We start from the raw sequence: 12,219 nt of genomic DNA on the forward strand, positions 1-12,219 counted from the left end.
GTTCGAAATGTGTTTCGCGCTTTACGTCCGATTTATGGTCTACATAATCGACCAAGTGAGCAAACAATTAATGCGATTGTGACCAAGTTTCGCACTCAGTTTACTTTATTGGACATTAAACCAACCACACGAATGCGTACAGTGCGTACAGAAGAGAATATTGCGTCTGTTTCTGAGAGTGTGGCTGAAGACCGTGAAATGTCGATTCGTCGCCGTTCGCAGCAATTGGGTTTGTGTTATTGACGCAGCTGCGGTCAACATTTAAATGAAATTATCTTCAAAAAGTAAATGTCATGAACCAATCTAACGTTTCAAATAAAGAACCGATGAGATTTTGCAAATTTTATGCGTTTTTTGCGTTAAAAAAAAGTTATCAAGCTCTTAAAAAATCACCCTTTACATATGTATATACAAAGTTTTTTCACATAACCTCAAAATTATACAGTGTAGGTATTTGATGACAAAAAAAATTGATATAACCACAAAAATTTGGTTTTTCGAATTTTTCACATAAAGAAGATCTTACAGGCATGGGTGGAATATCGGAAGGATCAGTGAAAACAATTTTGAAACATCATTTGGACTTAAGAAAAGTGAAATAACTATTTGTTCCAAAATCCCTCAACAGCTTCGCGTTAACGTCTTTGAAACAATGCTTTCCGACTACCAGAATGTCATGAAATGTATTATTACTGGCGAAGAGTCTTGGATCTATGCTTACGAATCGGAAACAGACGATCAGTCGGTCGGAATATCATGGCAAAGGTAAGCCGAAGCCGAAAAAACACGTCAAAGCAGGTCAAAAATCAAGGTTATGTTCACAAAAATCAAGGTTAAGGTTTCGTCTATTACCGAAGTATGATGCAAAGTGCGTGTGAGTGTTATGTGTCGTTTGCGCGAAGCTATTCGTAAAAAGAGGTTGGAATTATGAGCCCACAACTATTGGTTTTTGCACCACAATAATGCACAGTCGCATACTACATTTATTTTTCTTGAGTTTTTCGCCAAATTTCCTACAAATATTGTGACGCAACCACCGTATTCCTGATATTTAGCTTCTGGCTACTCAGCAAACTCAAACCACACTCTATTGTTGATGGTATGTGAGGACCAGAGAGCTGCAACGATTACAATTTTTTCAATCATACCCGATCATTGACTCAGATTTTTTGTGACGGAAAACTTTGCTTCAACAAAAATGAATGATCGTAAGCGAGCGTGCTCAAAGCGAACAATCAGTTTCAATCACTGTTGCTTGTTTCGGCATGATTTTTCTCGATCGAAAGCCTTGTGTGAGCAGCAAAGAATGTTCGAGAATGCTGCTTGCATTCCGATCGATCACAATCATACCGTTTGGTCATACCGGTTGGTTCCTGCCAGCAGCGCAGTCGCTGAGCGTTCTTTTTCTTTAGCTGGAAATATTATAACTTAAAAAAGAAATAGGCTCGGACCATGTTCAGTTGATAATTTATTGTTTTTAAATTCATTTTTTTAAAGCTTTAGCGATTAAGAAACCAAGTTTATTACCTTCTTTTAATTTTAAGTTTTTGTTGATCTCAATGAAGAAGTGATAAAAATTTGAAATTTGTGTTCCCTAATATTTTAAGCATTACCTTTGTTTATTAATTTTAAGCATTCATTGAATTTTAGTTTTAAGCGTTAAAAATGAAGAAATATATGCAGTAATGTTTTGGTTAATTTTATGCATCGCAACTTGTTTCCGTTAAAACACAAAAATATGTACATACAAACTATGTATATACATATTTGCAGGGCAATTCTCGATCTGATTGGTCTAATCACAATCAATTCAAACGCAACTTGATCGATGTCTGAGTTTTCGTGCATCGTTGGACTTGATCGTCTTTTTCTGTACAATCACTTCCAATCATCATACCGGAACCAACCAATCAGTTTCAATCAGTAAGCAGAGCAATCCAATCAACTGATCGAACTCCTTCGTTTTGAGCACGAAACTCGATCGAACAATTTTGTTGCGAACCGCTGTGCTGAGTTGTGACCGTTTTGAGCGTGGCTGATCAAACCGGATCGATCATACCCAATGCAGGTCTCTGGTGAGGACCGTAATTTAACTCAAAAAGCATCTGTTTCTGACAAAAATATGTATGTAAAAACGAATAAACACTACTCTATCTATGGCCAATATCATTAATTCCGATCTTCTGACGTTGTGCACATGAATTCAATATATCAAATTTGATATTCGTTTAAGTTTGTCTGAAATTTCTCATTTGAGGATCATTTCAATATAATGGTCACTGACGGGAAGTAAAATATAGTTACTAAAGTAAATGAATAATGAATGTTGCATTCCTTCTCGACATTTTTTGGTATAAAGTTGTGCCTGAAGGTATTTCCCCAGCAAGAGTATAAATTGTTCGGTTACATTCGAACTTAGTCCTTCCTTGCTTTTTGCTTACAATAATAATATACCCTGGTCAATTTGCTTTATGTCCGAGATATTTACAGTAAGGGACAAAAGTGTATATGAAATTTGAATTCGCTTGCTATTTCATAAATTTGAAACCAGTCTGGCAATATTCTTCTATTGTAAATTCCCAAGCGTTACGTTAATTACCAGCCGGTAGCACCTTTTTAAACTAATGGGACTTTTACTGTTTCTATGAGTCGAAGAAAACAGAAATAGTGTGTGAACAGTTTTGACCACAATAAGATTTTGTGCACAATTGAGTTCCAAGTTTAATTTTAATACGGAAAAGGTAAAGTTTACTTATTTATTTAATTAATTTACATTTAATGTTTAAATATTTAAATCCTAAAAAATAACTTTTTAGTTGCTTTATGATGGGAAAAGCCGTAAATCCTGTTTTGAAGAAAAATGTGCTGGAAGGCATTAAAAATTGTGTTTCTTACCGAGAAATCGCAAAAAAATATAAAATTTCTCTGGGATTTCATACTAAAGGAACATCTAAGAGCACATAAGAATGCGACTGAAAATAAAACAGAAATTCTCGAAGGAAAATATTTTCCCGGTATTTGAAATAAAATAAAACGAATAATAGCAAACTGCACCTGCAAATAAGTGCGAAAGACATCCCAACCAACCGAAATTTGCAGAAACTCCATTACCAACATATCCAGGACACACAGTTCATATCGATACATTTTTAACAGAAGAAAAAGTAGTTATGACAGCTTTAGATAAATTTACAAAGTACGCAGTAACAAAAATCATAAATAGCAGAGCATTAGAAAACATCAGACGACCCGTAAGAGATATTACGAGGGCTGCTATATATATTTCTGGACTAGGCAACACTAAGTGTTGCCAGGTGCAATCTGACATTTCCATTGGAAAGTTTGACATTTTTTAGCATAACATCACTCAGAACGTCTTGTCATTTAACCGTGAATTGTTTTATTTACAGGGAATTAAAAAAATCATCTCGGCCAAAAAATGGAATTAACTCGGGAACATTTTCGTGCGATCATTTTTCACAACTTTCGACGTAGATTATCACGACAAGAGTGCATCGATGAACTAAAATCTTTGTATGGCTATGAAGCACCATCCTATAGCTCTGTGAAAAACAACGTTACAACGAATTCAATCGTGGCCGACGCGCGCTCAAAGACGAATTCCGTGAAGGTCGTCCAAAAACAGCCGTTGTGCCAGAAAACATCGATGCCGTACGTGAACTGATAATGCAAGACCGTCATGTAACATACCTTCAGATAGAGGCATGCCTATGCATTTCTCCCACCAGCATACATTCGATATTGCATGAACACCTGGCCGTAAAAAAGGTTTGTTCTCGTTGGATCCCGCACAATTTGACAATCGCTCAAAAAAAGGCTCGTGTGGATTGGTGTAAGGAAATGCTGAAAAAATACGATCGCGGTGCTTCAAAAGGCGTTTATAAGGTCGTCACAGGTGACGAATCATGGATCTATGCGTATGAGCCCGAAACAAAACAGCAATCGACCGTGTGGGTCTTCCAAGACGAGCCAAATCCAACGAAAGTTGTTCGTGGAAGAAGCACTTCGAAGCAAATGGTCGCCGGTTTCTTCGACAAAACTGGTCATGTGGCGATTGTTCCGCTTGAGCAACGTAGGACGTTCAATTCTGAGTGGTACACCACTATTTGTTTGCCTGAAGTCTTCGGAGAAATTCGAAAAACGAATAAGAGAAGACGAATCATTGTGCACCATGACAATGCGAGCTCTCACACATCGGCTGAAACCAGCGCCTTTTTGACCGACCAAAACATCGAATTGATGGGTCATCCGCCGTACAGCCCTGACTTGGCACCCAATGACTTCTTTTTATTCCCACACATCAAGAAAATAATGCGTGGTCAACGATTTTCGTCGCCACAAGATGCTGTTAAAGCATTCAAAAACCATGTTTTGGAGGTGTCTCAATCGGAGTGGAAAAAGTGCTTCGAAAATTGGTTTGAGCGCATGCAAAAGTGCATAAATCTTGATGGCGAATATTTTGAAAAACAATAAAACCATTTTCGTTGATAAATATTCCTATTTTCATTATTAGGCCAGAAATATACATAACAGCCCTCGTATTGTATATTTTTCTTCATAGTAACAAAATTAATAGTTATTGACTATGAGCCATCTTTAAAATTTAAGATGATAGGCGAATTAGGAATAGAAGTTTACATTACTCCTCCTTACAAAAGTCAAGTTAACGGACAAGTGGAAATATTCCAAAGTAATAAAGAGAGATATCCCATATATAAATATAGTTGAAGTTCTCGAATTTTCAGAAATAAAAATTGCAACTAATGGCAAAATTATAATTTATATTGTAAATATTCCAACTGCAGGTAACCAAATTTGTAAAACAATAGACATTAGAGCTGCAAAAAATAATGGAAGAATTAATAAAATCAATTTCAATCCACTTCTAAATTGCGAAAAAATAATCTGTGGAATAAAAAACTATTGTAAAAAATATAATTCCTTACAAATATGTTTAAGTAATAATGTAGTAAACTTAAGCAATGACACATGTATAAATAATCTAAAAGTAGTTTGCCAAACTGCACGGAGGTCAGCAACCAACATTTCCCAACTATACCTGTAGAAGAAATGGGATCTGGAATAACTGTTAAACAAATTCAATAGCGAAATTTCAATAAACAACGAATCTACATCTACATTGTACTCCAACGTAACCATTAATATAAACGGTAAAAATTTCTACAACGATAAATAACTTCAAATAAACCATTACCAGCCATCATATAACCGTCATTCGCACTAATCAAAAAAAAATCCTCTCGCTGGAGATGCTGAAAACGCTAATCAACAATACAAAAGGAGAAAGGAAAAGGCTTGTTAGAAACAGCAAATAGATCAAAACATGCAATGCAGCATAACCTTAATTGCCATTCTAATAGTGATCGCCTTAATTTTCGGGAAAAAATTAAAAAAAAATACGAAGAGGATAAACCAATTAAACTATCGCAACCGCCAATAGACAGACTCAACCAAATTTTCAATACACCCAAAGATCCAAACGAGGACGTTTGAATTTCAGGGGGGGACTAGTTAGCACTCCACACATGTAAAAAGTATCATATGATTCCTAACATCCATACGATGCAATGTAAAAAGTTTTTTAATTTATGCAGTTTGTCATTTCATTAGACGTTCAGAGTTTACAGACTTTACTACTCTTTAAAGTCGTAAGGAGATGGGGTTTAGGTATATGAATGTTAACCGATTATGTTTTTCTAAACTGATTTCCTTGATATGTCTCGCAATATTATATTATTTTTAGATGAGAATTACCCCGTCTTAAAAGACTAAAAATATTTTCCGACTTTAATAAAGTACAAGTTACGAGAGTACAAAATGTTAAACTTAATCTTTCATGACTTGTTATCTCATTGTTATTGCCTTAAGCTTCTCATTTGTAAATATTGCTTCGGATACCACCAAACAACCTTCATAAAGGCATCACAATTACTTAACACCTTTCGGAGCCTTGTATATATCGGTTTTATACGTATATAAATGTGAGAACGGCGAGAAAATACTAACTTATGAAATATAAAACAAATTTATAAGATTCAAGCTAGTTGAAAATCTGATCTCCATCTAAATAAAAAATGTCAAAAAGCTAATGGTAGAACACAATTTGATATTTCAAATTAAAATTAAAAGAAACGCATTTGTATTAGGAGTACTTGTCAATAATAACAAACGGTAATACGAAAAATTCGTAAGAAGTATGTTTCAAGTTTTTTATTTTAATTTATTTATAGATTATTGGTACAATCTGTATGTTACATATGTATGAAAGTATGTAGATTATTATGTGGCTGGAAATATAAACACATATAAAAAGTTCTTGTAAAAAGTTTTCGTTTGTTTAGATACCTTTTATTGATGGATACACATTTGTAATTTTTAGCCTTCCTACAAATACTTTGCAAAGTATCTTTATTTGTATTAAAAAATGTATTTGATATCTTTCTTGCGTTAAAAAAGTATGAATGGTTGTAAATATACATATGCATAATATCCAACACATTTGCATCTGCGCGAATCGGGTTTTCTTATATTTGCTATATTACTTCATGTACATACATAAGTATATGGAAATGGTACAATCGTGAAAGTTCGCATATTTATTTATTTCGTAATTATTTTGGCATAAGCCAATCTACTTTCATATATGTTATGCTATATTGCATACATACATATGTATGTAATTTCCATTTTCCAACCAATATGGTCTTCAATTATTATTTTGTGGATTTGACAATTATTTATTTCAATTGATAGATAGTAATTTTTTACTTAATATTTTTGAATAAAATACCACCTATTGGTTTAAAAACGTAACTTGTTAACATAACAAAACATAAACTATGCAAAATTGCTCCCATTCAATAAATATTGCATCCATGTGAGTTTAATGCATATTTAGAATTACATATATAATTTACTAGTAGTCTTGCATGTCGACTAAGGTTATGGCATTCTGGTATCATAACTTACTTCATTGAGATGTCTACTCATTTATAAGTCGGAAAACAAATATAATACCTTATATGTATGCTTGCAAATAAAATTATTTTTTAGTTCATTTACTTTTAAAAAATCCCATGCATATTTCATTATAGCCATCTTCGATGCGAGATTGTAACAAACAACTGGCAGAAAAAGAAAGCTCAAGCAAAGCGAGTTGAGCAGGTAAGTGAGTTGTAAACAGAACTATAAACACAAACCAAGGAATAAAGTACTTAGTAATTTCGTACAAATGTATGCAACCGAATGTCCTTTGCCATTAATTACTCATTGCCAAAAAACAAGTTTTGTTTTTCACACAAAAACAAAATAATAAATTTACAATTGTCATAAAATAATTTAAAAATCAATACCTACATATATGTATTCAAAAGTTAAAGTTATATTTTTACTTATATGCATATGTGTGAATGTGTATACTATACTTTGAATGTTCTTAATTTTTAACATAAATTAAACTAAGTATTTATGATAATAATTACAAGTATAATGCCACTTCTGTTCAATCGCGAGCTCGTCCTTGTTCATAAAGAATTTGCAGGTTTTATCTCTAGTTAAAAATTACTTCGATATACATACATACGTTTAAGTCTGTATGTAGGCATTCATATTCACACACACAGTCCAATGTTATAAATCATTAACTAATATATCAGTATCTAAAATAATACTTTTGGCAAAATCAATGCTAACAAATATTCCGAACTAAGTATTAACACCTACATACATATATGTATAGTATATGTATATTGTATGTAGGCTGTATTAATGCATATACTCGTAAGATTGTTTGTCTATGAAGGTCCGATGTGTACGGATCACTTATTGTACAGTGCAGCTTATTCCATTTATTTATTTCCGCTACATTATGTAAATATAAAATTTGCTTAACAGTCTTTAATTGTTTTCTCAAATGAAACAGTTCTTTTTTGCGTAATCATTTGAAGTCACTTGCTATTATTTGAAGTTATGAAGCTTTGGCGAATTGTATAACTGAACTCATACGCATCACCTTTGCGCCGGATTCATGGTTAGCATTGTCTACCGCGTCGATGTTGACATGGTTTGGTTCAACACTGCCCGAGGCTAGACCAATATGGCCAAGTGTCTTTTCCATTTCAAGTGTGGGCACATTTATAGCTGTCGATTCGATTGGTGATCCTTCGTGCATGTAAAGTTTACGTTTGCGCAACGGTAGTGTCATTACATCACGATCGGCCATCATCATGGAGTCGCTCTCGGGTGATGATGAACGTTCTGGCGATTCAGTCGAGGAACGTAATGGCGCTATTGCAGCTTCCACTTGACGCACAATCTCGTTGTTGAGTAGCGAAGGCCTATCCAAAGAAAACGAAAAAGTTATTTTGAGTTTGGCAATAGAGAGATATCGCACACTAACTACAAAAGACCAATAACTGAAAAAATCACCGTTAGCTAAACTTTTGCCTTAATTGAGTCCTATGCCTCCTGAACATTTGCAAATATTTCAAGTTGTGACTCTTCTGTAGTTAGTGTGCCATTTGTGTAAGTAATCGAAAAATGTATTGCTTCTGATACGAGTACAGCTTAATACCAATGGCTTAGCGCTATCTTAGGTGGCATCGTATCTGCTACTGCGAGTTAAAAAAATTATAGCTATCTATAAAATAGACATATATATATGTACATATAATTCACCATATGAGAAGGATCTTACGAAACAAAAAACAAACAAGTCGGTTCGGGAGTAACTGAACGTTCTAAACTCTTGCAACTTGCAATAATAAAATCAGAAAAAATACCTTATGGAGTGACATAAACTTAATATTAACAAGTAAGAAAGGGCTAAGGTGGGGTGCACCCGAACATTTTATACCCTTGAAACTTGCAGGTACCAAAGCCAGAGGAATACCTTAAGGTGTAAAACGTCAACCAGAAGATCGGAATCCAAGTTATTTTATATATACTTATGCACTATATAATTCATACACTGGCCGACAAATATAAGTCTTGTTAGTATCGATCCGATTTTATCTCATGCACAAATTAAAAACATGTTCTCTGGGTTTCATCTATCTATTTCTCATGTGGAGCAAAGTCTGCCGGATGTCCAAAAATCCTAGAAATAATTATATTGGGGCGAAGTCAAGTTTTCACCCAATTATGTCTATTTTAGAAGATATATTGAGATAATTAAAATACTGGCCGATATATGCAATAAAAGTGACCTGGAAGCTCGAAAATCTTTATATTAGATATATGTAGGTGGCAATGGATTCTTATGATTCCAAGAAACATGTGTACGAAGTTTCTTCGAGCTATCTTAATTTTTACACAAGCTACAGCTTGCACGGACGGACAGACAGCCACCCGAATCCATCATCTCGTCATCCTAATCATTTATATGTATGTATATATGTACATACATACATTATCCCACATCTTTTTCGAATAGTTTTAGGTGAGGTATACACACGTTAGGTGAACAAAACTGTTATACTCTGTTGCAACATGTTGAAAGAGTGCAAAGAATGCTAAGAAGAATTTTTTTTTGTGGAAAACTATGAGCGGTCGAAATCCGCAATCATCTCCACTGGATCCAAAACATGTAGAGACACGAAAAGCTCGAGTTTTTCAAACACAATATTTCTCACTGCTATTGGTTGTAACGGGTGATTTTTTTGAGGTTAGGATTTTCATGCATTAGTATTTGACAGATCACGTGGGATTTCAGACATGGTGTCAAAGAGAAAGATGCTCAGTATGCTTTAACATTTCATCATGAATAGACTTACTAACAAGCAACGCTTGCAAATCATTGAATTTTATTACCAAAATCAGTGTTCGGTTCGAAATGTGTTTCGCGCGCGTGTTTTGTTCAGCGATGAGGCTCATTTCTGGTTGAATGGCTACGTAAATAAGCAAAATTGCCGCATTTGGGGTGAAGAGCAACCAGAAGCCGTTCAAGAACTGCCCATGCATCCCGAAAAATGCACTGTTTGGTGTGGTTTGTACGCTGGTGGAATCATTGGACCGTATTTTTTCAAAGATGCTGTTGGACGCAACGTTACGGTGAATGGCGATCGCTATCGTTCGATGCTAACAAACTTTTTGTTGCCAAAAATGGAAGAACTGAACTTGGTTGACATGTGGTTTCAACAAGATGGCGCTACATGCCACACAGCTCGCGATTCTATGGCCATTTTGAGGGAAAACTTCGGACAACAATTCATCTCAAGAAATGGACCCGTAAGTTGGCCACCAAGATCATGCGATTTAACGCCTTTAGACTATTTTTTGTGGGGCTACGTCAAGTCTAAAGTCTACAGAAATAAGCCAGCAACTATTCCAGCTTTGGAAGACAACATTTCCGAAGAAATTCGGGCTATTCCGGCCGAAATGCTCGAAAAAGTTGCCCAAAATTGGACTTTCCGAATGGACCACCTAAGACGCAGCCGCGGTCAACATTTAAATGAAATTATCTTCAAAAAGTAAATGTCATGAACCAATCTAACGTTTCAAATAAAGAACCGATGAGATTTTGCAAATTTTATGCGTTTTTTTTTTTTAAAGTTATCAAGCTCTTAAAAAATCACCCTTTACTTACTCATACTTAGGCACTGGTGCGTATCCCTTGTGCAGACCATGCCGCGCAAGCTCTCCTCGTTTGTAATGCTCAATTAACTCGTTGGCCTCTCGTGTATCATCGTATTGCGATAAATCATGACTAATGGAATGATGTGATGAGAATGATGACGTTGGCATGGGAGACGCTATTAAGTTAGAGCGCTCAATATCGTAAACGGGTTCATTCATTTGCTCTTGATATTTATGATCATGGCTTCTATGTTGTGGTTGAAATTGGTTTTGGTTTTCCGTGTGTCGTGTCTGCTTAAACGGTATTCCCCCAAACGTAACTTCGTCTTCACGTGGAGAATCTAACATATCACGTCGCCTCACAATAGATGCAGCTTCCAGTAATGCTGGATTGATAGTCGGCGGTTCGAGTTCAGACTGATCGAAATCTATGCTCTGTTGCTGTAGATGGTGATAACTGTAGTTTGGCGGAACTGTTTGCTGATGATAGTTTAATGAATTTTGTGTTGGATACAATTTCGTAGTTGTTGTTTGTTGTTCTGGTTGTGTAGGTTGTTTACTTAGATCTGTTGGTAGATCTTCAATTATATAAGTAAAGGTATGTTGTGCGTTGTTGTCAGTCGAATTAATAGCGGCTAAAGAGATGGATAATTGACGATTATTGCTGGCACTATCTACTCCACTATCGCGGCTCTGATGGTCGATTTCCAGTGTTTGTGGTGTTTGTGGCGATGTGGGCATGGATTCGAGCATACCATCTGAAAGACGAGATGTAGATGCAAGCGATGAGCTTGGCGATAATGTGGATCGTGGCGATGATTGGTTAGGCGTGTTAGAAGTAGATTTTTTTATGGATTGAACGCGACAACGCTTTGTTTTGCGCGGTTTAACAGGCGCCACATCGGACGGAGTAGCTGATGAAGGTGAAGCCGGTGTTGATGATACTTCGCCACTCGAACTGCTAGATCCTGAGTTGCTGGTGTTGTCGGCAATAATTGCACCAGCTGCAAGTCCATCCTCGTTATCTGGTAACTCTTTGGCATGACCCTTAATATGCGCTTCCATTTCTTTTTTGCTCCCAAAAGTCCTATCACAAATTGTACATTTATAGCATTTGGATCCATAGTGCTGTACGCGATGTAGTTTGAGTACATGATTGTAGCCAAAATCGCGGTAGCATATATCGCAATGATAAGGTTTTTCACCCGTGTGAGTACGTGAATGCACTTTCAGTTGTTTGGAGCAGGTAAAGCCCTTACCGCAACCCTCAACAGGGCATTTGTAGGGTTTCTCGCCGGTATGTGTACGCATATGTATAACTAGTTGCCCAGATTGTATAAATGTTTTCTCGCAGACAGAGCATTTATGCGGCCGTTCGCCGGTGTGGATGCGCTTGTGGCGATGCAATTTACCCGAGTGTTCGAAAGCTCGGTCGCAGACATCACACTTATATGGCCGTTCTTTGGTGTGTATGCGGCGATGAACTTGTAGATTCTCCTTCACACTGAATAGTTTATGGCAAAACTCACATTCGAAGGGCCGTTCGCCGGTATGCGTCCGATAATGACGGATCTAAAGTTTTGTAGAAAGGCGTACATGTAT

General features: G+C 35.9%; 1 protein-coding gene across 2 annotated transcripts in view; it reads right to left on the reverse strand.

Annotated features, from left to right (window-relative positions):
* Positions 1-7,401: 7,401 nt before the first annotated feature.
* Positions 7,402-12,219, reverse strand: part of LOC105232916 (Krueppel homolog 1) — a 37,907-nt gene continuing 33,089 nt past the window's right edge. For both annotated transcript variants that reach the window (XM_049462427.1, XM_011214813.4), the window contains exons 3-4: positions 10,628-12,189; positions 7,402-8,378 (exon numbers count right to left, since the gene is read on the reverse strand). In XM_049462427.1, coding sequence (XP_049318384.1) covers positions 8,009-8,378; positions 10,628-12,189 — 1,932 coding nt within the window. In that variant the 3' untranslated portion in view covers positions 7,402-8,008. The remainder of the gene's footprint in view (positions 8,379-10,627; positions 12,190-12,219) is intronic.

The sequence above is a fragment of the Bactrocera dorsalis genome, chromosome 1 (genome assembly GCF_023373825.1).
Source record: "Bactrocera dorsalis isolate Fly_Bdor chromosome 1, ASM2337382v1, whole genome shotgun sequence".
In the NCBI taxonomy this organism is placed as follows: domain Eukaryota; kingdom Metazoa; phylum Arthropoda; class Insecta; order Diptera; family Tephritidae; genus Bactrocera; species Bactrocera dorsalis.